This window comes from Tachysurus fulvidraco, chromosome 21 (genome assembly GCF_022655615.1).
Source record: "Tachysurus fulvidraco isolate hzauxx_2018 chromosome 21, HZAU_PFXX_2.0, whole genome shotgun sequence".
NCBI lineage: Eukaryota > Metazoa > Chordata > Actinopteri > Siluriformes > Bagridae > Tachysurus > Tachysurus fulvidraco.
In genome coordinates this window covers 1,088,806-1,116,320 of record NC_062538.1, presented here as the reverse complement: position 1 = coordinate 1,116,320, position 27,515 = coordinate 1,088,806, and the positions used below count along the sequence as shown (strand labels likewise).

At 43.2% G+C, this 27,515-nt stretch overlaps 1 protein-coding gene across 1 annotated transcript in view; it reads right to left on the bottom strand.

Moving 5' to 3' along the window:
- Positions 1 to 27,515, bottom strand: part of gabrb4 (gamma-aminobutyric acid type A receptor subunit beta4) — a 62,700-nt gene that overhangs the window by 14,691 nt on the left and 20,494 nt on the right. Inside the window, exons 3-4 of the mRNA XM_027154217.2 lie at positions 15,594 to 15,661; positions 6,493 to 6,713 (exon numbers count right to left, since the gene is read on the bottom strand). Of these exons, the coding sequence (XP_027010018.1) occupies positions 6,493 to 6,713; positions 15,594 to 15,661 (289 nt within the window). The remainder of the gene's footprint in view (positions 1 to 6,492; positions 6,714 to 15,593; positions 15,662 to 27,515) is intronic.

The following is a 27,515-nucleotide window of genomic DNA, read 5'->3' as shown; positions in this document are numbered from 1 at the left end:
CGAACGTTCTCTGTCACGCAGACATCGCTTCCTGACTGTGCACTATCACCATATAGGATACAAATAGAAAACGATGTGTAATAAACTTGTTTTAAAAACCTACGTCTGTAATAACCGGCTTTACTGCAGACGGCGTTATTACAGGAGAGCACAGCTACACTCGCCACACACTCGGTAGGAATCACACGACTGTAAAGACTGTAAAATTATTATTTTTTTAACACTTTGTCACAAAGGACACACTCCCACCGTGGTTTTACGTCACGCTCGCACACAAGAGAGCAGCTGGAGGAAGTGCTGCGGCCCGGGCGGAGCAGCGGCGTCACGCTTTGCTAATGAGCTGCGTGGGAGTCGATGGCGCTTCACAGAGATATTTACTGCCGCGGCGCATTTTCCTAATTACATTGGCGATGTTAAATCATGGCAGCTCCTGCTGCTTTTCGAGGGGAGGAAAAAAGTAATTCAGTTTCAACTCATCGCTTTGCTGTGTTGCACACGTCAATGTGTTCTCAGGGAACTTTCTGGATAGGTACAGTGTGTGTGTGTGAGTGTGTGTGTGTGTGTGTGTGTGTGTGGGGGAGCTAATAACCGTGAATAATCAAACGTAGCTTTCTCTCGCAACCATAATCACAAAGTCTCTACCTCTGAGAGAGACCAGACAAACGGAGAGTCAGCATTATCTTTACCTTCACAGCAGAAATGCAGAAACACATTAGTCTGGTGGAATCTGGATATAAATGAACCCTAGTCCTGGCCTAAAAGGTTCCCATTGATTGTAATTTAGTTGAGCACTGGCTTAATCTGTGTCTGGATGGGCTGCAATGTCCTAGCGCTAATCTAATAATAGGTTAAACAAATAAGGTCCCAGGAGTCCAGTTAATCAAAAATAATCGAGGCAGAACATCAACGAAAAACCGCCTAAGAAGTTAAAAACGTGTTATAAAATATGTTGGATTAAAACAGAGCGCCGTCTGATTCTGTCTTCTCTCAGTTAACGCTTTTCATTGAAAGAATCCAATCGTAATCTGTGTTTTTTTTTATTATTATCCAGGTTTGATGTTAAAGGTGGGGTCTCCGATTTTTGAAAGCCAATGTCGACATTTGAAATCGCCAAAACAAACACGCCCCTAAACTAAATAGCTCCGCCCACACATACATACGTAACCCGGGCGACTAACAGAAAGAAACGTGTCTTTATCATAGCTGAAGGGAAGAACAATACGATTGTAGATAAACAAACAAGCAAAAATGCCACACAAGCATAATGATGTAAAGGACAAAGGCATATATTAGTTCTGTGTAACAAAGCAAAACCAACGTTACTCACCTATCGAGAAGGAAAAAAGCGCCTCGGCGTCTTAAGTAAAGTCGGCCACATATTCACAGGTCGGAGTTTCCCCGAGTCGATAACTCCTGAGCTAAACGCTGTTACTACACAAAACGCGGTTGTAGCTGCCTCTCTACATTACTACGATAGAAAAGAGGTGTTATTTGTGTAGTAACAGCGTTTAGCTCAGGAGTTATTGACTCGGGAAACTCCAACCTGTGAATATGTGGCCAAATTCCTGCTCCTTCAGTTCTCTCCAGCGCTGGAAAGCTGATCCTATATTAACACGTCCTACTTCTCGTCCTTATCGTAAGTCTTTCTTCTCTTTCTTTCTTTGTTTTTATCCTCCATGTCGATGTTAAAACCGCTTTCTGCTGATGTCACACACGCACACTGAACACTCTCTCCGCCCATATCGACAAGACACGCCCCTTTCTGCTCATTGGCTACACGTTTGTTTTGTTTTTTGTTTTGATTTCCGTTTATTATTCGGCCCGACTCGGTTTTCTGTAGCATTTCTCAAAAATCGAAGACCCTGCCTTTAAGTAAGTTTCAGAGAGCAGAGAGGAAAGGAAGTGGGTCTGGAGCTCCTCGGAGGGGAAACTCAGAGACGTGGAAAGGTTGGGACTCCGGGGCTCGTGTTCATCTTGTGTTGTCTGAGACAGCCGAACGGCCCTCCAGCCTTTTTGGATCAATCCCTGAGTGGTGCTCCAGTAAAGAGCTGGTGTTATATGATCGATGAGAAAATCTGGGACGTTCGGGAGACGCGAGATCTCAGAAGTCAATTCTCACGTTGACGTGTAAATACGCTTCAGTTTTCACGCGGGTTTGTTTTTTTGCTTCTAAAAAAATCTGTAACACTTTCTAACTCTGGATCTCAGGAGATATTTCCTCAGCTGACCTTTATCAGTACTCTAATTATCTCTACACTGGAAGTCTTCCTCACATCCATGTTCAGATCTCTTCTCAATTGCTCTCAGACACCTCGAGATTAATCTGAACGCTTGGCAGCAGCCGATCGGTAAACCCGTCCTCGGTCTGCTCCGTCAGGAGACATATTAAGTCAACGTTTAACACCCCATTAATTCTTCCACTTGCTCCAAGATATCATCATGTTTGTCCATTAATATTGCAGCTGGAGACCCCGGTTACATCAGCCACTCCATCTCCATCTCTGTCTCAGTTTCTGCCTGGACGTTGACTGTCTGGTGTCTGGTGTCCTCTCAGCTTTCAAAGCTGTAATGACAGGAACCGTGATGTTAACCCTCAAAATCCTCTTTCACCTTCTCAAGGTAGTCTGTACAGTTCCAGAGGAGGGCTGCAGCTACATGTTTAATATCACACCAAGTATGTGTTTGGTTCTTATTAGGTTCTTGTTAACACCGGATGTGAATGTGAAGTATGTAAAGGAACAGTGCACAATCTTGACTCATGAACAAAGTGGAGATGCTGATGTAAGGACATCCAACGTGTTCTATCGTGTTCTATCAGCTGTTCCTAAGTTCCCCTTTGCATGACTTTATATTTCATTATTCAGCACAGGACCTCTCATGTGCTCTGTGAGCTTTTGAGAAACGTACTTAAGAACGCGTAGCTATGTTTAATCCATACCGACACCGACGACCATGACAAGAGCAAATACCACACTTGCCGTTTGTGGATTTAAATGAGGTAATGAAGCAGAGGAGTAACGTAGTAACGTAGCCATTACAGTAGCTTCTGTGTATTTATCTGTGAGCGTACTATAATTAACGTTTCCAGTTGCGTTTGTTTTTAGCTCTGAAACATTTCCTAATGTGACTGCTCCATGTGACCAAGAAACAAACAACAAAATATCTAACCGTATCATGAGGGGTTTGTTTTTTTCTTTCTTCCAGCTTTCATGTGGTCCATTTTCCAACCATGAATTCTTGTAAATACAAACGAACGCACGACATCGGCCGCTAACGTCGTACGGCCTATAAATATTCCGCATCCGATCGAGCGTCCGGGTTCTCGGAAATGCTCGTGCGTTCGGAAACTCCACGGACGGAGCACTAATTGAAGATGCACATTTATAAGCAGTGCCCAGAATATCTCAAAGATCTCTGTAGAAATTCCATCATGGCATTAATGTATTAATAGACACTTCTACTGGCATTTAATAAATAATACACCATCTCCATGATGCATCTGCGATGCCGGTCCTGTCGCTAGGGCAAACACTGTTTTCACTTCCATCCATCCCCTGACACATGCTTAAATTTTCATCCATTTACTGGAATAGAGAGAGAGAGAGAGAGAGAGAGAGAGAGAGAGAGAGAGAGAGAGAGAGATGGGGAAAAGAAGCCATAGCCTCATTCTTCCTCCTTCATGAAAGCACCTGTGCCAGGGTCTCACAGAGAGAGGAAATAGTTTGTCATCTTTCATTATTGATAGCTGGATTGAGTGTCCTATCCTGGCTGAGATGGAGGCGGCTCTGGGTTAACGCACCGCCCGAGGCGCTCCAGACGTCCTGTTCTGTGTGATTTTTTTGATATCTTAATATCTTTTTTGATATCGTCTGCAGAGAAACAACACCAGATCCAGCTAACGTTCGGGTTTAAACAGAGCCGGTGTCAGGTACCTTTTCATCCAGACCTATCTGGTTAAAAAAAAAACTAAACAAAGCAAACAAACAAAAAAAAACTACACTAATGACTAAAATATTTTGCAGAAGGAAAAAAGATCGTATCAAAATTACAGCCAGTATAAAAAAAACCCCAATCTAATCACACTTCATTGTAAAATCTGTTTAAAAATTAAATATTCAATGTGTTCCAATTATTTTTTAATTCCTGAAGATCTGTACGAATGTAAAATTGAAACAAAACCTAGCTTTTAACCAGAAAATGTCTCGATCGGCGATGTTCAGTTTCAAATGCTTTGATGGGATACAGATACGTTAATTACGTGATGTAAGCCAAACCCTGGCATTTGATAGCTACTGTATGTTAGCCATTAGCTAGCTAGTTTTATTTGCTGTATTAAACATTCGTACGAGATTAGATTTCATTTAAAAACGTTCGTTTTGTTAAATGTATGTAGCGGTCTTTGCTACATACCTGAAACACGTATAAATTAACATTAGCTTGTTAGCTTGCTAACCGACCGAGATAGCGGCACTTCGAAACGGATCGTGTAGCCGTTCAGAAATGTGTTCCTATGGATGTAGAACAGTTTCTACAGTATGTAAAGTTATTACTACGTTTCCATCAGATGACTTTTGCTTTTCATAGTGCTGATGCTTTTCTTTTCTAAGCTTCCTGTATGATCTCGATCTCTCTCTCTCCTCTCTGTCTCTCTCTCTCTGTCTCTCTCCATTATCACCTTTTTCCCAACGAGGCCTGGTTGTGCTATGAACTGCTCACAGATCCCAAATAACACGGCCCAAAATGGAAAGCTTTCCACAGACATGGCAACCTGTCACTCGTAACTGTGAAGCGTGAATCGTAGCGTCGTGCCAAAAAAAGGAGCCTTCAGCGTCAGCTCGTGACAGAAAGTTTCTGAAGCCTATAAAAAGGATCTGAAACCATAAGAAGTTCTACAAGCTCTCTGTAAAACACACGTCGTACATTTCCATAATTTACTTTACAGCAAGATTTATATATATATATATTTTATATTTATATTTTATATTTTACAGGATTATTCTGCATTGGTTTGTAGTGAAACACCAGAAAAAGCAATACATTCTGAAATAACTAATATTTTAGGCTGTTAATGTTCACTGAAATAAAATATCCAGTTAGTCCAGAAGCACAGCACTTCCTGTTCTAGTGTGAGGTGAATCAGCTGGTTAAATCCATGTGAGCTGGTTAGCGACAGTAACTCAGTGGTTTATGGGGTGGTTAGCGACAGTAACTCAGTGGTTTATGGGGTGGTTAGCGACAGTAACTCAGTGGTTTATGGGGTGGTTAGCGACAGTAACTCAGTGGTTTATGGGGTGGTTAGCGACAGTAACCACCCCATAAACCACTGAGTTACTGAGTTACATGGATTTGTTAGCGACAGTAACTCAGTGGTTTATGCAGTGGTTAGCGACAGTAACTCAGTGGTTTATGCAGTGGTTAGTGACAGTAACTCAGTGGTTTATGCAGTGGTTAGCGACAGTAACTCAGTGGTTTATGCAGTGGTTAGTGACAGTAACTCAGTGGTTTATGGATTTGTTAGCGACAGTAACTCAGTGGTTTATGCAGTGGTTAGCGACAGTAACTCAGTGGTTTATGGGGTGGTTAGCGACAGTAACTCAGTGGTTTATGGGGTGGTTAGCGACAGTAACTCAGTGGTTTATGCAGTGGTTAGCGACAGTAACTCAGTGGTTTATGGGGTGGTTAGCGACAGTAACTCAGTGGTTTATGCGGTGGTTAGCGACAGTAACTCAGTGGTTTATGGGGTGGTTAGCGACCACTCAGATTTTTATGGAGTGGTTAAAGACAGTAACTCAGTGGTTTATGGATTTGTTAGCTACAGTAACTCAGTGGTTTACAGAGACAGTAACTCAGTGGTTAGCGACAGTAACTCAGTGGTTTATGCAGTGGTTAGAGACAGTAACTCAGTGGTTAGCGACAGTAACTCAGTGGTTTATGCAGTGGTTAGAGACAGTAACTCAGTGGTTTATGCAGTGGTTAGAGACAGTAACTCAGTGGTTAGCGACAGTAACTCAGTGGTTTATGCAGTGGTTAGAGACAGTAACTCAGTGGTTTACAGAGACAGTAACTCAGTTGCCTTTTGATCAGAAGGTCATGAATCCCAGCACCTCCAAGCACTACAGGGTCGGATCCTTATTCAACTTGATCCTTAACCTTTAAGCATTAACTGCTCATTAAATTTAAATTAAAAACAATTATTTTAATGTTGAGTAAATGACATACTGTATAGTGTTAAATGTATGCTGAATTTTCAGTGTAGATGATGTTCTTTCATTTTACTACCAATTAGATCTCAAATGAATTAAATTAGTTATCTTACTACCTAAAATCCTTATTTAATTTCAAGTATTCCAGTGTGAAGTTTTTATAATTAAAGAACGAACGAAAGAAAGAAAGAAAGAAAGAAAGAAAGAAAGAAAGAAAGACGGTTCTCATGGTGTAAATGATATGATGTGAAGCGAAACTCTCAGGAACAGTGAAGTCGGCGTGATATACCTCAGGCCGTACAGCACCGTGCCGTCAGGGTGGAGCCGGATCATGCGGTTCTTCACCGTCACCCCGTGCAGGAAGGACTTCTTGTCATTCAGGAAGTAGGTGTCAGGTAGCCAGAGCTGATCGGCCACACGGTTGTCGAGGGTCAGATTGAGTGCCATCTCTGCGTACGCCAGCCGTTTGTCCCTCCAGCTCTGCTGGAAATACATAGTGATGGTGTAGTCCTGAGAGAGACAGAGAGTGAGAGAGAGAGAGAGAGAGAGAGAGAGAGAGAGAGAGAGAGAGAGAGAGAGTAGGAAGAACAAACGTTCCGGTTTATAACACAAAATCATGGATACAACAGAGTACAGCAGAGTTTAGAGAAATCTACCATAGAGCTTTTCACACTGAGCTTATTCCTACAGCTCTGTAGATAGAGTCGCCATAGCGACGGGGAAATACGTCACACCGAAACATTAGAGCAGGTCTGACACGGACGGACGGACGGACGGTCGACTAAACGACAAACTTAAAAAGAGCAAAAAAAGAGGATAAAGCTGTGAAAGATAACAGAACCTGCTCGGGTGCAGAACCACAGAGCTGAACTTTTTTCCTCACTGACGTGAAAGCGTGAGACGAGCCGATATTTAAAGCGGCCGCCTGCCAGATTTATCCAATCAGGACTGTCGATACGGGAATATGCAAATAAGAAGAAGGTTACAGCAGGGTTTAGGGATGTACAGTGTGACACAAGGGCAGATTATGAAGAGCCAGGATTCAGTGTTAACCCCGGGGGCAGTAGGAGCAGTGTGAAACCTCCAACTACACAACCCAGGATTCTGTTTACACCACTTTATAATCACAGGGAAACAGTTCAGGTGTGCACGGCTTTAATCGGAGGCGTATGAGCCGACATTTCATCAAAACAAGCTCCCGAAATGTTTCTCTTGACACGGACCACTTAGGATGCAGAAGGTTATAATCACAAACATGTTTCTAATTCTCTTTTAATGAAAACAGCCATGTTTTCATTTTCCCTCCTGTATAACTCTGGATCACGTGTTCGCTCCAGTAAGCGCGTATGTTTCTGAATACATACTTAATATCAGCAAAACAGAAATGCGTAATAACTTTTAATTTATCCGCTTCCAGATTGGCTCGTGTGTTTGTTCCATTTGAATGCAAATGTAATTTTAATCCGTTTAATAAAGTTTACAAGACTCCACTTGGGAGTGCGGCGATGTCCCACTGAGACTTCGGTTAATGAGTTAAATGATCAATTAAACAAGAACTTGAGGATCTCATTATTCCATATCAGCACTAATTAAGACAATGTTTTGAATGAATTTGAGGAAAATAAGGAAGAGAATGGAATCTGTGAGGAACACTGAAGCTTGAAAGGCATTCAGGAAGAGCCACTGCATCGTATTTCTTCTTCTTTCTTCTACAGGATTTGGATCTGTGTCCCTCCTCTAAAGGGATGTTTGGATGTTGAGACATAATTAAAAAAAAACAGATTTACATTTCATTTTTAACGAATCAAACCTTCTGTAACTCAATTGTGTCCAAAATCTCCTTGTGTGGGACGTGTGGTGAAACAGCAGGAAGTTCCTCAGAGCTCTACAGTCCAGGATTGAGCCTGGAGATCATGTTACTATCTGTGTAGAGCTTTACAGGTTCTCCACGTGTCTGGGTGGGTTTCTTCCAGCTCCCAAAAACCTGCCGGAAGCTTCTCTTAACCGTGTGTGTGTGTGTGTGTGTGTGTGTGTGTGTGTGTGTGTGTGTGTGTGTGTGTGTGTGTGTGTGCCCAGTGTTCCATTGTGATTCTGACCAGAATAAAGAAGATGAATAAATGAATCTACTCGTGTATTAATTAGCTGCGTTTTATCAAAGAGTTAAAGGACACCATCCATGCAGACTTACTAATCACGTAACACACGACTACACATCCACACTGACTTGAAACCTGAATTAATATATTCATATTTTATTAAACAGCATGAACACTTTAAAAACGTGCAGCTTGGCCGCCGAAACGTGTCGAGGTTTAGCAACGTAATAAAACGTAAAAAACGTAAAAACGTGCCTGTGCCTATCTCAGGCGTCATCGGGGCATCGAGGCAGGATACACCCTGGATGGAGTGCCAACCCATCACAGGGCACACACACACACACACACACACACACACACACACACACACACACTCATTAACTCACACACACACACACTATGCACAATTTTCCAGAGATGCCAATCAACCTACCATGCATGTCTTTGGACCGAGGGAGGAAACCGGAGTACCCGGAGGAAACCCCCGAGGCACGGGGAGAACATGCAAACTCCACACACACAAGGTGGAGGCGGGAATCGAACCCACAACCCTGGAGGTGTGAGGTGAACGTGCTAACCGCTAAGCCACCGTCCCCCCCCCCAGAGACAGTTTATCAGGTTAACAGTTAAAAAGGAGAAACAGGTTGAAACTAAAGCAGAGGATGTGATCGGCTTATGTCTTATGTTTAGCTACGCTATTAGTGTGAACTGGCAGCTAGACACCTACACATGCAAACAAACAAACAAACAAACAAAGAAAAAAAGAAAGAAAGAAAGAAAGAAAGAAAGAAAGAAAGAAAGAAAGAAAGAAAGAAATCTGTGTCTTAAAACACAAATGAAGCAAAATCTGTGCCTTGATTTCTAAGTGGTCGGATGTGTAAGCGGTCAGTCAGCTGGATCGTAAATGACCTACATTCATGTAAAGGAGGGGATTCCACTTTTCTGCTAAATAAATAAATAAATAAATAAATTCTATTTTTGGAATGGAATAAGACATGAAATATTAACTATTAAGGCTGAAGCAGCTTTATTCTGCTGCTACTTTCATACGAATGTTTGGGAAGATGGTTCAAATTTGAGCTAAATCCTTAATCATGGTCATGGAAACGATGAAAGACGAGAGAGAGCGAGTGATGGTGTGACAGAGGATACGGAGTCTGAATGAACTTTATCTGCAAAAGTAAATAAAGAAAGAAAAATGGAGCTAATAGGAAATGTTTTATGAAATGATTTATAATCCCACTCACAGTGTTTATAATGATTTATAATCTCACTCTCTGGTTTATATCTTAATCTTAATTATATCTTAATCTCTGTGTTTATAATGATTTTTAATACAACTCTTGGTGTTTATAATGATTTATAATCCCACTCTTAGTGTTTCTAATGATTTATAATCCCACTATGAGTGTTTATAATGATTTATAATCCCACTATGAGTGTTTATAATGATTTATAATCCCACTATGAGTGTTTCTAGCGATTTATATTCCCACTATGAGTGTTTATAATGATTTCTAATCTTAATCTCTGTGTTTATAATGATTTCTAATCCCACTCGTGGTGTTTATAATGATTTCTAATCTTAATCTCTGTGTTTATAATGATTTCTAATCCCACTCGTGGTGTTTATAATGATTTCTAATCTTAATCTCTGTGTTTATAATGATTTATAATCCCACTCGTGGTGTTTATAATGATTTCTAATCTTAATCTCTGTGTTTATAATGATTTATAATCCCACTCTTGGTGTTTATAATGATTTCTAATCTTAATCTCTGTGTTTATAATGATTTATAATCCCACTCTTGGTGTTTATAATGATTTCTAATCTTAATCTCTGTGTTTATAATGATTTATAATCCCACTCTTGGTGTTTATAATGATTTATAATCCCACTATGAGTGTTTCTAATGATTTATAATCCCACTATGAGTGTTTCTAATGATTTATAATCCCACTCTTGGTGTTCATAATGATTTATAATCCCACTCTTGGTGTTTATAATGATTTATAATCTCACTATCAGTGTTTATAATGATTTATAATCTCACTCTCGGTGTTTATAATGATTTATAATGATTTATAATCCCACTTTCAGTGTTTATAATGATTTATAATCTCACTCTCTGGTAACACCCAGATAAGGATGAGGTTCCCTTTTCACTTTGGTTCCTGGCAAGGTTTCTTCCTCTTCATAGTTTAAAGGGTACAATTAAAAAAAAAACTCTCTCTCTCTCTCTCTCTCTCTCTCTCTCTCTCTCTCTCTCTCTCTCTCTCTCTCACACACACACACACACACACACACACACACACACACACACACACACACACACACACACACACACACGCACGCACACACACACGCACGCACACACACACACACACACACACACACACACACACACACACCCTTGCGTTGGTGTTGCTCTGGTTTACTGTGGCCTTCTTTAAACCCCAACATACAAAAAATCTCAGCTGGAACTTTTTCAAAACATCCGAGTATGAAAAAATTATACAGCAGTAACTCCATTATAAATAAATTAAAAGCACGCTCACTCTTGTAAAAAGAGAAGGAACAGTAGGAAGAAAACAAGTTTTATACTTGAGTGACTGCTTCCAACAAATTAAAATAAATTCTGCTGCCAGAGACAGAGAGAAAAAGCCTCTAGTGGCCCTAAAGGGAACGGCGGCGGCTGCGGCGGCAGAGGGTAAAACAACGCAGGATCTCATGGCTTCATCATCATGAATAAGGCCACGATGATGCTATAACGTCCTACCGACGGTGCGATATTCAAACGTATTCCTCATGCTGCTTCTGGTGATCATGATTGTGATCACACGCTGATCCGTGTATCAGTTTTGTGCATGCAGGTTTGCACCGTCGATGGATAATCCGATTGTGCTGTTTCATTTATTTTCCTGTCATAACAACAGTCCAGAGGTGAAGAAAAACATTTCTTCCCAGTACACTGGAGCTTTATTCTGCTCGTAGAACGGAAATGGACTTACGGGACGTTTTCAGTCGGCGTAAAGACTCGTCTGATGTCGCGTCTGTGAGTCCGATCTAAAATTAATCAGGACTCTGTCGTTCTTTCAGTGTGTTTTAGACGTGTGTTTGTCCCTCTGTTGATGATCTTACACTGAATTTGAGTGTCGAAGAGAAACCTGAGCTGCTTTTTAGACGAACGAACACTCGGAGCTTCTCAGAGAGCAGAAATGGGTTCGATATCAACATTTACTCTGAAGATACAAACATCTGTGTGGAAGAAAAAGAACTGTTTTATTTTTTTATTCATTTTTGTCTCTAGTGCACAGAAGTGCACTGCCTCCACTTTTCCCAAGATGGCCACTCACACTTCTGCTTCAACCGGAAAAAACATTTTGGAAGAAAATGGAACCATGTTGTTTACTTATATACAGTTATACGTGACGTGACGTGACATACGGCTAAGTACGGTGACCCATACATTTAAAAAAAAATTCCCCACTGCAGACGGTTATCCCAGGGGAACTCCATGTTAAAGTATTGTCAGTTCTACCAGGGGTCAGTGCTAAATGTATGGGTGTTCTCACACACAGCAGTGAACACACACACACACACACACAGAGCAGTGGGCAGCCATTAATGCTGCGGTGCTTGAGGAGCAGTTGGGGGGGGGGGGGTCGGTGCCTTGCTCATGGGCACCTCAGTCGTGGTATTGCCGGCCCGAGACGCGAACCCACGACATTAGGGTTAGGAGTCAGACTCTCTATCCATAAGGCCACGACTTCCCCCTTATGTGAACATGACTCCAGAGGAGGATGTTCAACGTCATCGTTCTGAACAGGAAACTCGTCTACTATTTATTCAAGTTTCTAACATGATGAGATGAACTTCATCGTCCACAAACAGATGAGAGGAACATCATGGTTTAAAAACAAAGACTGTAAGAGTTACAGTAGTGGTGGTTGGTTTACGAAGCTTATTGTAAGTTAGATTAAATTTATTTAATTAATAATTCAAAACACATTCGATGAATCCTATTGGCTTCATGAGGAACCGGAGACACGGTCACTTCTGGGTTGGATGAGAAGAACATGTGATCCCTCCAGCACTGTTCTACTGTTCCATACACAATGACGATGATGATGATGATGATGGTGATGATGGTGATGATGATGAGTGTCCATTAGGATTAGCAATTAGTTCTCTGGATTTCTCCCTGATTCAAAAACAGCGTTAATCTTCAATAAACATACAAAATACAAATTCAGAGCTCAAACGGGAAAAAAACATTTGCAGGTGTGACACGACTTCATTGTGTTTTTAGTCTGACGTTTGATGTTTGTCGTGATCATATAGACACGGAGGTACAGTTTGTTATAACTGTACACAGGACGGTCGTAACATTGATTAGTAAATCTCCCAAATTATGTTTTATAAACAAAAGAAAATCGATCATGATTTAATGAGCTGATTGTTTCAGTGAGTTCAGTCTGTTTCCTTAAAGGTGCGGTCTCCGTTGTTTAAAATCCAATGTTGACATATAAAGTCACCAAAACAAACACGCCCCTAACCCAAACGGGTCCCACCCCTGTATCGATAGCTCCGCCCACACATACGTACGTAACCCAGGCGACTAACAGAAAGAAACGTGTCTTTATCATAGCTGAAGGGAAGAACAATACGATTGTAGATAAACAAACAAGCAAAAATGCCACACAAGCATAATGATGTAAAGGACAAAGGCATATATTAGTTCTGTGTAACAAAGCAAAACCAACGTTACTCACCTATCGAGAAGGAAAAAAGCGCCTCGGCGTCTTAAGTAAAGTCGGCCACATATTCACAGGTCGGAGTTTCCCGAGTCGATAACTCCTGAGCTAAACGCTGTTACTACACAAAACGCGGTTGTAGCTGCCTCTCTACATTACTACGATAGAAAAGAGGTGTTATTTGTGTAGTAACAGCGTTTAGCTCAGGAGTTATTGACTCGGGAAACTCCAACCTGTGAATATGTGGCCAACTTCCTGCTCCTTCAGTTCTCTCCAGCGCTGGAAAGCTGATCCTATATTAACACGTCCTACTTCTTGTCCTTATCGTAAGTCTTTCTTCTCTTTCTTTCTTTGTTTTTATCCTCCATGTCGATATTAAAACCGCTTTCTGCTAACGTCACACACGCGCACCGAACGCTCTCTCCGCCCATAACGACAAGACACGCCCCTTTCTGCTCATTGGCTACACGTTCGTTTTGATTTTTGTTTATTATTCGGCCCGAAACCCCCCCCCCCAGTCTCTTATGTGTTAAACAGTATTATGTAATGATATATAACCCATGATTTATAAATCCTGCTTCAAGCAGCTGATTTGTCAGAGCAGTAAAGCACAATTTCATCCTCATTTTTTAGTCTCCTGTTTCTTTAAATGCTGCATTCAGTTTTTCAGTGGGATTTATGCGAATATTATATTTCATCAGCAACTCTGGAGGTGAATTCATCCACCTGCAGTACAGTTCAGCAGTTTTCTGTGTCCTCAGTAAATGACAACATGCTCGCATTCGCTTGCGATGATTTAATAACGACGATCGATTTTAAACGTCATTCCGGACGTATTACAGAACGTGTTCTGCGTTTTTTACGTACGCTAACGCCACGAGAACGGTCGATACGATACTCCGCCGCGTTGAGTACGGGTGGGGTTATTTTCATCCCGAGGATCCGTCTGACTTATTCTAACGATCCTGATTCATCGTCGTTCCTCAGGAGAAACCGTACAGTCATCTTCACAGCTCAACTTCCTGCGAATTAATAACGGTCTCGTCAGGATTCACTGCGAGTTTAGAAAAAAAGTGAAAAAGAAGTGCTTAAGCTGAGTCGAGCTTTTTTTGTATTCCGAGCTCAGCCACATCCTCGTCCTCGTCCTCACGCGTCTGTTAGACAGAGAGTTTATTTTAGGCGTGTGAAGACTGCTGTCTCAAAGAGTCTCGAGTGCAATCTGATGACTAGGACAGGAGGCATGCCAGAACTTTCTCTGATGATGAGACCATAGCTTGCCTCAGGGGCTTGTGGGGAACTGAAGGTCCCCAGTGGGATAGTATCTCCAACTATTTGCCTGATGACAGGCCACGTAAAGTGCTCCTAGCTGAAAAAGGCTGAGCACGCATTTAGAAGCGATCACAGCAAAGCGCTGACCTGAAAGCAATTCCCTGTCGTACAGGCCGGCCTTAGTTTCAACACATTCAGAAGAAAAGCTGATCCACAGACTGTGGTCCTCCTCGGAGCTCTGCGTTTTATGATGAATGCAGACGTCGGTCCCTCGCACTGACTTTCTCATAAAATCTCAAAGATTCCCCTGACTTGGCATTGGGGGAAATGATGAATGCGATAACTCAGCATGGGGTCTACATGGTAGAAGTCTAGGGAGTGTTGTCAGCATAAATGGAGAGCGCTGCTCTTAAAATCCTCTTTTAAAGGCTCCTGGGTGATGCTTAACATAAGGTCTATGAGCCCTACATAACTGGTCATGACCTCCGTTCTGCATAATTACAAATGCACATTATGGGTACATAAAGACCACAAGAAAGAGAAATGTACGTTTTTTTTTTTAGTAATCCTTGGTGGCTACTAGGTTATATGAATCATAGTACTGTATCTGAAGGAGTTGATCATTTGCATGGTGAGAGAGATAGATTTTATTCTGCTTGATTCTCGAACAGAGGGGGGGCACACGGTGGCTTAGTGGTTAGCACGTTCGCCTCACACCTCCAGGGTCGGGGGTTCGATTCCCGCCTCAGCCTCGTGTGTGTGGAGTTTGCATGTTCTCCCCGTGCCTCGGGGGTTTCCTCCGGGTACTCCGGTTTCCTCCCCCGGTCCAAAGACATGCATGGTAGGTTGATTGGCATCTCTGGAAAATTGTCCGTAGTGTGTGAGTGTGTGAGTGAATGAGAGTGTGTGTGTGTGTGAGTGAATGAGAGTGTGTGTGTGCCCTGTGATGGGTTGGCACTCCGTCCAGGGTGTATCCTGCCTCGATGCCCGATGACGCCTGAGATAGACACAGGCTCCCCGTGACCCGAGAAGTTCGGATAAGCGGTAGAAAATGAATGAATGAATGAATGATTCTCGAACATTACAATGTTTTTCTTGGTGTGCGTCATGGTATTTTTGTAAGAATAGTTCCATCTAGAAAGCTGGACAAAGGTCTTTTTACACTTTTGTCATGAGTACACAACCGCGCCGGAAAAGTTTGCTCTGTCACCGTGACGAATGTTATCCATCAAACGCAGTACGTCATAATACCGAATACTGAACTTACCATGTTGACTTCTGAGATGGAGTCAATGCTGGCGATATTTATGCTCATTCCCACAATGACTGGGGGACCTGCAAGAAAGAGAAAGAGAGAAAAAAAAATCAGGTTAGTCAGGTGAGATGCGAGTAAAGCGAGTAATGCGGTTCTCCTTCTTCGGACAGGATGCTTTCTGTGCCAGCGGTCAGCTATAATGACACTGACACGAGGTCAGGAAGCATTTACAGTAAACCTGCTCGCTCAAAATGATGGCAATTCTTTCGGAGAGCAGAAGGATTCCAGAAAGCTATTCTGAGAACCGAGTTCCTTCTGATCGATGCTGCTTTTTCTTCCTTACTGATCAGCGGCGGTGCGGAGAAACGTCTGCTTTTATCTGCTCTCGACCGTCATTTCTAAAAGCTTTGGATTTGAATTCCGAGAACAGTTTAACTTTTACTTGTTAGTTTGCTGATTGTCCGAATCTCACTTCCGTAACGCCGCCCTGAAGCCGTCGCGGCGTCGGGATGTGAATGACGCTTGGGAGATTTGAGATCGATTTGAGACTTTGAGTTTCTTTGATTTATCACGTTACAAAAATTATGATTAATGATTTAATCAGGTAGGAACAATAACCTAAAAAAAACGAGCATTTCTACTATAATTAGGGAAGGCGTGGCCTAACGGTTAGAGAGTCTGACGCATTTACGGCATTTAGCAGACACCCTTATCCAGAGTGACTTACAACTGAGAGTTAAGGGCCTTGCTCAGGAGCCCGGCAGTGACCTTCCAAGCAGTAGCCAAACACCTTAACCACTGAGCTACCACATTCCCCGAGGTCGTGGGTTTGAGTCTCGGGCCGGCAATACCACGACTGAGGTGCCCTCGAGCAAGGCACCGAACCTCCCCAACTGCTCCCCGGGTGCCGGAGCATAAATGGCTGCCCACTGCTCCGGGTGTGTGTTCACGGTGTGTGTGTGTTCGCGGTGTGTGTGTGTTCACTGCTGTGTATGTGTGTTCACTGCTGTGTGTGTGTTCACGATGTATGTGTGTGTTCACTGCTGTGTGTGTGTGTTCACTGCTGTGTGTGTGTTCACGATGTATGTGTGTGTTCACTGCTGTGTGTGTTTTCACGGTGTGTGTGTGTGTTCACTGCTATGTGTGTGTGTTCACGATGTATGTGTGTGTTCACTGCTGTGTGTGTGTTCACTGCTGTGTGTGTTCACTGCTGTGTGTGTGTTAATGGTGTGTGTGTGTTCACTGCTGTGTGTGTGTTCACTGCTGTGTGTGTGTTAATGGTGTGTGTGTGTTCACTGCTGTGTGTGTGTTCACTGCTGTGTGTGTGTTCACTGCTGTGTGTGTGTTAATGGTGTTTGTGTGTTCACTGCTGTGTGTGTTAATGGTGTGTGTGTGTTCACTGCTGTGTGTGTGTTCACTGCTGTGTGTGTTCACTGCTGTGTGTGTGTGTTCACTGCTGTGTGTGTGTGTGTTCACGATGTATGTGTGTGTTCACTGCTGTGTGTGTGTTCACTGCTGTGTGTGTGTGTTCACGGTGTATGTGTGTGTTCACTGCTGTGTGTGTGTGTGTGTTCACTGCTGTGTGTGTTCACTGCTGTGTGTGTGTTAATGGTGTTTGTGTGTTCACTGCTGTGTGTGTTAATGGTGTGTGTGTGTTCACTGCTGTGTGTGTGTTCACTGCTGTGTGTGTTCACTGCTGTGTGTGTGTGTTCACTGCTGTGTGTGTGTGTGTTCACGATGTATGTGTGTGTTCACTGCTGTGTGTGTGTTCACTGCTGTGTGTGTGTGTTCACGGTGTATGTGTGTGTTCACTGCTGTGTGTGTGTGTGTGTTCACTGCTGTGTGTGTGTTCACTGCTGTGTGTGTTCACGGTGTGTGTTTATATGAATTATTTGGGGGCCTTTTTTTTGTGTCATCTCTATTTAACATATTTACTGTTATTTAAGTGGAAAAAAGATCGCTAGATTTTATTTCACATTTTTGTTTGCTGTGACAGAAAGTGAGAGGTGGAAAGAACAGGACTTGCTTCTGATATCAGTTTAGCAAATTTAATTGATGTCATTCCGCAGACAGACTTTTCCAGAGCGACTACGTTTATCTCATTCATACAGCTGAGCAACCGTGGACTGAGGGCCTTACTCGGGGGCCCCGGAGTGGCCCGTGAGTTAACCCTGGGATTTGAACTCACAACCTTACTATCAGTAGTCCAACGACTTAACCACTGAGCTTCCACACCCCCAAATCGTCTCAGAGAGATCTGCGTAAATGGTTTCAGATCCGTATCTCTGTGTTTGAATCATTTCTTGTTTAATTGAGGTGAAAAAGTCTGAACTGTTGGTGCATTTTTGCTGTAATCTGCAAAACATCACCGGAACATGACGGTCGTGGCAACGTAGCATCGCGTGGAGACGATTACATCGTTGTATCGCACAAGCCTAATATAAATGCAGATTCTATTTGGGGTTGTCTCTGTGTGAACCTTGAGAATGAAGTGGAAACTAAGTGTTAAATGATCTTGGAGGCGCTAGCTCTCGTCTGCCGTGTTCTCGCTCCATATGGTTTTCAGAGCTGCGCTTCATTACAAGTCACTTTGTTTTCCGATAGAGATCGGCCTCGTCCCTGGCGACCTCCTGAGAGAAACAGCTTTTCATTCGGGAAGAGGAGAAGCAGAGCTCCTGACTGTTGATCGTGTGAAGCTCTGACTATCGGCAGAAGATAGTACCGAAGTACCGAAGGATGAAAATTAAATTAGAGCTTCGACCGCACGGATTCAGAAGAACGTAAACCTCGTCACGCTTCACGACCACGCGACGTCTCCGGATTCTGGAAGACGTTTTGGACGGGCGAAGGAAGGCTTCGTCGTCCACACATACAGTACAGACCCACGTCAGAGTTAGTCTACAGAAATACACCACTGAAATGGTTTCCTGATGAGCAGATATATCACACACACACACACACACACACACACACACACACACACACACACACACACACACACACACACACACCAGTCATAGTAACAGCCAGTAAATGCAGGCTTAAGATAGATATAAAATACATCTCCTTTAAGTAATCGATATGACTACTTTACTGAATTTACCAGGCTGGTGCAGAGACAGACTGCTTCATGTCACTGAAGAACATTAAGACACATTAAAATCAGTAGATTTAATCACTTTAGTTCTCATAAAAAAGCTCCAGTTCTTGGGACCGGTGTGGTGGGAAAAGTGCCAGCTATAAACAATATAGCTCAATAAAAGCCCCGTATTCAATGAGCCACTGAAATGCATGGGATGTTCATATACAGTATGTTTATATATCTCCAGTATAACTTCAGATGTACTGTATGACGAGCAACACGACACCCGAGTCACTGCCTTATGTGTAGGAATCTGATGCGTCACAGCGAGACACGCAAACACAAACACACACCTTCACGTATCGTCGCACGCTCGCTCTGTAAAAACATTCAAGAAGTTTCGGCTCAACTTTGTGCCATCGTTTGTGCCGCCTTTACGATCCAGTGGAGCGGACTCGTCCTCGTTAGAGCCAGATTGTTTATTTTCCAGAAGTAGATTACTAACCCGTAATCGAATAAAGGATAATAAACCCTCGTTTGAAAATATTTCAAATAACGTCCAAAAACGCGCTCGATGAAGAGACTCGTGTTCGCCGCTCGCTCGCTTCCAGTCAAATTTCTTAAAGTACTGAAGCATTAAAGTGAGTGTGAGAAAGCGAAATGACTGTGATGTTCGTGCGATGTACGGATCGGGCCGTGCGCCTTGTTCTATTGTGTGACGAGGACAAAAGAAGACTTGACTGAAGTAAAAAAAAAACTTATCACAATGACCATGATGTTTTTTTTACTGTATTAATATCACACACTGTAATACCAATAAAGTCTCATATAATATCATATAAAAATAATCCAGGTCACGCTTCGAATTACACACACACTTAAATATTGGGACATTTTAAAGACGTCGGAGAACATGAAGGGGGGGGGAGTGCACGGTGGTTTAGTGGTTAGCACGTTCGCCTCACACCTCCAGGGTCGGGGGTTCGATTCCCACCTCCACCTTGTGTGTGTGGAGTTTGCATGTTCTCCCCGTGCCTCGGGGGTTTCCTCCGGGTACTCCGGTTTCCTCCCCCGGTCCAAAGACATGCATGGTAGGTTGATTGGCATCTCTGGAAAATTGTCCGTAGTGTGTGTGTGTGTGTGTGTGTGCCCTGTGATGGGTTGGCACTCCCTCCAGGGTGTATCCTGCCTCGAAGCCCGATGACGCCCGAGAAGTTCGGATAAGCGATAGAAGATGAATGAATGACTGAATGAATGTCCTTAAATTAAGAATTTCATAGTAAGAATTTCATTGTATGGTGTAAAACACTGTTTACTGCACAAATGACAATAACCTCTTGAATCTTGAATTGGTGAAAATCCACCATGCGGCTCATTTCAACATTCAACAAATGTTAACCTTCAAAAATTTCTCATCCACAACCTCTTTTGTTGCTTGTTTTGACAGATACGATCCAGCTCGAATGTGGTCAGTCACAGGAACGGCAAGTGGGAAGCGTTAATAAACACGGGCCCGATGGGGCTGGAACCAAACTGACCCATGCTCACGTCAGGAACTGGATGCAGAGGTGCAGACACGATGTGCCATAATGTCAGGGTTGCCATGTCATCTTTAGATGTTTACAGCAAATAAATAAATCGAATACCTTTTTTTCACAACTAAAGGCAAAGTGTACAGTAGGTGCAGCCAGATTGTACATGGTTTTTAATGAAGTATTTCTATCGTAGGATGTACTGCACAGAAACAGAGAGGGGAAGGGGGATTATTACGGAGAGAGTCATATCCACATCCACCTCTGAAGACGAGCTCATGTCTCAGCTTCTGTAAGTTATGTAGAGTCTGTAGTTTATCCTTTAGTTAAACTACTGTACAAGTCGAGCGTGAAAGCATACAGACTTCATCTTATTCGACAGTCTGTACTTTATTTTGGGGCACGTTACCTTTCAGATAACCCCTAAAAGCCATCCTTTACCCTCAGAAACATCTGAACCATCCTGGATGAATTCTGAAACGTTACCCTGAACGTGCTGCTGTTTAATTACAGCACCGCGTTTTCTTCCGCATCTCCTCTCGGTACCTGCGCCGACTCGTCGACACGGACGTGGGCCTAAACTCCGTCCTAAACGGCCTGCAGCTCGGTCGTTCCCAAAAGCCATCTCTACCTCATGAAAGAGAAAAAAAAATGAAGGCAGTGCAATAAATAAATAAATAAATAAATAAATAAATAAATAAATAAATAAATAAATAAAAAGTGGGGGCATTTTCATGACGCTGTATAGGCAACCCGCAACAATTTTCCCAGGAGAATGTCAAAGTACATTCATCAGCTATTTACAAACTCGGAGATCTCTCGGCCTGCTTTTCTTTCCTCAGCTGAACTGCTATGAGAGAGAGAGAGAGAGAGAGAGAGAGAGAGAGAGAGTTGGATAAATGCTTTTCCTTGAGTGTTGATGATTTTAGCTCAGGATGAGTTCAGTACCTGCATCTGAGTCTTTTCTGTCCTATTAAAAGCTTGTTTGTGGTCTTGCTCTCAGAAACACTGACACTGACTTTGCCGAGTGTGTTGCCCATATTCTTTCCTGATCATCTTAATAAGACATTCTACGAGGATGAGAACCTTTGGCAACTCGATCTGGGTCGAAGTGGCCGAGTTGATTCCGGAGTCTTCGGCATTACAGCGAACGATCCCGATGTGCTGACGTCTAAAACTCTTTCTACACAGGAAGAGAAAACGTATAGCTTCATCGAAAGCTGAAGTGCTTCCGGATGGATCGATCGATCGGTTGCCAAACAATCACAAAAACCACCCTGCCTATTTTTATTGTTGGAACATCTGAAGGAATGATTTTATTCTAAAATTCATTTTCTTTAACAAGCGGTTTAATGATTTACTTCCTGGTTCCTGCTTCGGTTCCTGGTCTGAGGTTAGGGTTTGTGAGTGTGAGTAATCTATAATAAATGATCAAATCCTGAGACGAGGGTGTGGTCTAAAAATAGACGTGTTCACTAGATCTAACAAAGTGATAAATGCAGAGACCGGGATAGAAAAAAACGAGTCCAGAGAATCAGGAGAAGTCTAAACACCTCGTTTATACACGTGGAGCGATCAGCGCGTCAGACGTAAGGGTCGTAAAAAAAAAAAAAACAGATTCTGCTAACAATGGAAACATCTATAATAACTATTTTAATCATCACAAGACTCATACAGTGTAAAAGCAGACAATGGTCACTAAAACTAACAAACAGCTGTTGCTATACCAACGGTAAGGCTATTAGTACAAGCACATTCTTATAGTCCAGTGATTTATGCTGCAGCTGAAGCTTCTGTCAGAGCTGCTGTTCTGGCAGATTAATCAACACCTGATTCAAGAATTCAGAGAAATTAAATGTTTTGGATATTAAACAATAAAAATAAGCAAACAGTACACAGCTCAGCACAGCACACATCTCAGCACACAGCACACAGCACAGTACACAGCTCAGTACAGCACCCAGCTCAGCACAGCATACAGCACAGTACACAGCACAGTACACAGCACACAGCACAGTACACAGCACACAGCACAGTACACAGCACAGTACACAGCACACAGCACAGTACACAGCACACAGCAGAGTACACAGCACACAGCACAGTACACAACTCAGCACAGCATACAGCACAGTACACAGCTCAGCACAGTACACAGCTCAGCACAGTACACAGCTCAGCACAGCACACATCTCAGCACACAGCACAGTACACAGTACAGCACAGTACACAGCTCAGCACAGCATACAGCACAGCACACAGCACAGTACACAGCACAGTACACAGCACAGCACACAGCACAGTACACAGTACAGCACACAGCACACATCTCTGCACACAGCTCAGCACAGTACACAGCTCAACACACAGCACACAGCACAGTACACAGTACACAGCACAGTACACAGTACACATCTCAGCACACAGCACAGCATACAGCACAGTACACAGTACACAGCACACAGCACAGTACACAGCACAGTACACAGCACACAGCACACAGCACAGTACACAGCACAGTACACAGCACACAGCACACAGCACAGTACACAGCACAGTACACAGTACACAGCACACAGCACAGTACACAGCACAGTACACAGCACACAGCACACAGCACAGTACACAGCACAGTACACAGCACACAGCACACAGCACAGTACACAGCACAGTACACAGCACACAGCACACAGCACACAGCACACAGTACACTGTACACAGCACACAGTACACAGCACACAGCACAGTACACAGCACACAGCACAGCATAACACACAGCACACATCTCAGCACACAGCACAGCATACAGCACAACACACAGCATAACACACAGCACAGCACACAGCACAGTAAACAGCACAGTACAACATACAGCATAACACACAGCACAGCACACAGCACACAGCACAGTACACAGCACACATCTCAGCACACAGCACAGCATACAGCATAACACACAGCATAACACACAGCACAGCACACAGCACAGTACACAGCACAGTACACAGCACACAGCACAGTACAACATACAGCATAACACACAGCACAGCACACAGCACAGCACACAGCATAACACACAGCACACATCTCAGCACACAGCACAGCATACAGCATAACACACAGTACACAGCACACAGCACACATCTCAGCACACAGCACTGCACACAGCACAGCTCAGCTCAGCCTGGCCCTAACTTCCACCATTCCTCAGATAGCTGACTAAGACAAATGATAATGCACCAAGTGCCAAATGTGAGATTATTCCTTCTACCATTTCTCCTTTTGCATACATCCTTTCGCTTGTGTGCTTCGGGCCACCTGAAATCTTCTGATCTAAAACCCTGTGTCTTCTGTTCACGCTCATTTCTTCTTCCCTTCAACGCCTTTGTGCAGACAGATGGCACTATAATCTATGTACGTATTGAAATGACAAATGTATGGCAGGTGGCATCTCTGGAGGTGCCGACTATGTTCAGACTACCGGCTTGTTTCCCCCCGATGCCGTTGTTTTCCTAACCAGTGGGTGAATCACCGGGAGCTCGGCTTGACTGAGAAACCCGACACACTGCGGTGATGGAAAGAGAAAATGGTGTGTGAGAGAGAGAGAGAGAGAGAGAGAGAGAGAGAGAGAGAAATATTCTCTGGTGATGATCGGTGCTGACAGGTCAGTGGCTCCTCCCTGACACGTCTCTGTCTCTGAAACAGGTAATGACCACCATAATGGTCCTGTGTTGTACCTCTCAGCTTTTGGGTGGAGCTCAACATACTTTATAAATACAGGACAAGCAGAACGTACACAATATCGTACGATATATCCGTCTGCATGATGTATAGCCGCAGACCCTCGGGCATAACAGGGTATTGCCAGAGATTTATTACCTCATTTAGTTGAGGGGGTTGATGATGTCAGGAAGTGTAACATGAGTATGTCTGTCTACATGAAGCTAAACCAGATTCGTGCTTTACTGTCCGAGTATAACTACAGTACACAACAATATATTACACATACACTGATAAAACTGGTGAAGGTGATATAACACATGCTTGCTATGGAATGGATGCTATATATGTCTATAACACAAGAATACAGTATTATGAAATAACACATGAAGGTATGACAGTGAATTATTGTGTATAACAGTATTCTGAAGTGTGTTATTGTGCTTAAATACAACTGCAGTGTTTAATTGCTTAATAAATGACTTATTACACGCCAAGGACGTGATGGTCCAGCGCTCCAGGCGCTGGGTTCCTAATCGGAAGGTCGGGGTTCAAGGCCACAAGCTGATGAGACGTCTACATCGGGTCCTTGAGCAAGGCCCTTAACCTCACCTGCTCCAGGGGCGCCACACGATGGCTGACATTGCGCTCTGACCCCAGGCTCATAATAGACTGGGATATCCAAAAACCCTGGTTAAGGCTCTGTGTTGTTGATCGGAGGATCGGGGTTAAAGGCTCCGCACAGCCAAGCTGCCACAGCTGGGCCCTTGAGCAAGGCCCTCAACCCTCCCTGCTCCAGGGGCGCTGTATCATAGCCGCCCCTGCACTCTGACCCCAACCTCCTCAGTTGGGGTATGTGCAGAAAAGAATCCCACTGTGCTGTAATGTATATGTGGCAATAATAAAAGCTTCTATGTCCCCCGTTCTATTCTTCTTCTATTATCACTCCTTTTATCTGTTTAAAGCTTGACGTATTTAACGTTGTTGATCGTTTATGAGTCACGCATGTTCATCTTCTCACTTACAGGCTATAAAATTAGCATAAGCATAAGAGATTCCTTTCTTAAACGTTATACAAAAAAGTTCGATCTACGACCTTCGATTCCACAGAGCATCCGCTCTACACTAGTCCCTGTGTAACCAGCTGTTACTATAGCAACGATAATGCGTTAACCCAAAGGCCTGTCGTCAGGCCTCTGATCCGTAAGCGCGTAACCGCGGTCGTATATACGATACGATAAGTAACAGTAAAGGCACCCTGAGTGCAGTAGGTCGTCTCCAGTTATCTCCAGCGGTGATGTACACACACGCTGCTCTATTCTGAAACTCCAGCTTCGTTACCACACTGACACTCGTCACGTCACGCTGATTAAACTGCAGTGAAACCTCTTCTAAAAATCAGGACAGTCAGATATCCAGAGCCACATTAATAAAAGAAAGATTTTCTTCTTGATTATCCAGAAATAAATATCTGGTCCTGAGATCGATTAGCGCGTCCCGCTCTACCGCTGTATATTACCGGTGTTAAGCATGTATACGATCGTTCAGAGCTTCGACGGCATAATTACGTCAAACGGTTTGGGATCAGACGCCGAGGCAGTCATGCACAGGGAGAGCAGCAAAAGCGACTCCTGGCAGAATGACGGAAAGAAAATACCACTCTTCCTCTGGATTCGGAATTCTAATCATCAACTCATTGCTTAGCAACAGAGAGGTTACATAGCAACAGGGCAGCATTGTCATTTTAGCATTGTGAAGGGAGACACAGTGCTTTTCGTACGTTGTGTTCGGTCTGCCTCTCATTTTATCTGCTTTTTCCCCCGACGGACACGTTTACACCGTTTTTGTGTTTGTTTGTTTGTCCAAGCAAAAGAGCATCAATGTAAATGTGTGAAGATACTCGATTAGCACAGGATGGAAGAAAGGAGAAAATAAAGAGAGAGAGATGTGAGAGAGAGAGAGAGAGAGCTAGAGAGAGAGATGAGAAAAGGATATTTTCACATAATATTAGACCACTTAAATTATGATATGACGGTGAAGTCAGGAGATTCGTCCGTTTCTGTACCCGACGTTCACACGTTATTAACACCGTGTCGACGTTTATAAACGCTCTGCTGGAAGGAGGTGAGTCAGAACGAACAGCCTATTTATTACGCTTTAACGGGTCAATGGGAACACCTACACTGGCCACAGCCTTCTAATGAAGCTGACAAACAATCAGCTTCAGCCACGTCATCATCCAAGAATCCCTCCCAAAAAAAAAGGAAAAAAAAAAAAAGTTTTATCTGTTTTATTATATCATTTTAAAGGTCACATGTGGCATCAGTTCAGAACGTTTTTACAGTGATAACTGCAGGTTCCTTGAAAAAGATTGTGGTTTGGAATAATTACTAGATTTCCATATGAAACATAAATTCTAGTGAGGAATAAATTCCATGTTGCTTAAAGGAACCTGATGTCTTTACTGAATTTGGAGTCATTTCCTTCTTCTGGTCAAGAGATAAATCCATGAAGGTGATTATATCCTGTTTTATGAGTCAAAGGACAAGGCAGAAAACCTGCATTCAATTTTTATTTTCTAAATCATCAAGATCTGATGTAAATCTGGTCCTCCAGAAAATTTCTAAGTAAGACTACCGATTCCCCCAAAATGTTCTCCTGAGGGGCGACGAAAAAAGATACGCTTTCAAATCCTACGTTCCGGAGCCAACGTCCTCCGTCCATCTCACGCCGTGCCGTAACCGACCCTGTAATCATATAAACCCGTCTTTATTTATCTGAGACATCTGCACGGCAACATCACACCCTCGGCAGGTGCCTCCTGGTTTCCAAGGATACGCTCATGCATCAGTCTCTCACCATCCACCCTGCTGGATGTGGTCTTCTGCACAAAGGTTCCCAAACAGGAAGTTGCTTTTCTGCTCACCACAGATACAGTACAGAGAGAGTCATTCTGTCAGCTCCTCTGTTTGTCTTTCCACCAATCTAAAGACATACCGACGACCATCCCAGAAGATCAGCACTTTCTGAAAAACTTTGTCCGACAAACAACGTCTCCATTTCTGAATAAAGTTCGAGCAGGTGAGTATATTGCTTATATCACACTTTTTTTTTTTTTTTTTTTTTACTTTCAAGCCACATTTGTTTCTCATTTCCGATTCTGCTGATACCTGCAGTGCTCACAGTGCGAATGATGTAGGACGTGTTCCCCGGTTCTGTGCACGCTAAATACGGCAGGTCTTCTTATTTTGCCTTTCAGTGTATATCACACTCTCTCTCTCTTTCATACACACACACACACACACACACACACACACACACACACACACACACACACACACACACACACACACACACACACACACACACACAAGTACACCTCTGAAAGTGCAAGAGAATTCTTAAGTAAGTAAGCTGACCTCCTGAAGCACTTCCAGCTATAAATCAGTGGGATTTCTCTCCTTGTTAGGATACAGATCATTCCCATGCCACTTGCTACCCATCCTGTATGATGACGTACCTCAGCTTTTGTGCTGAAGATTTATGAGTTGTGCATACACACACACACACACACACACACACACACACACACACACACAC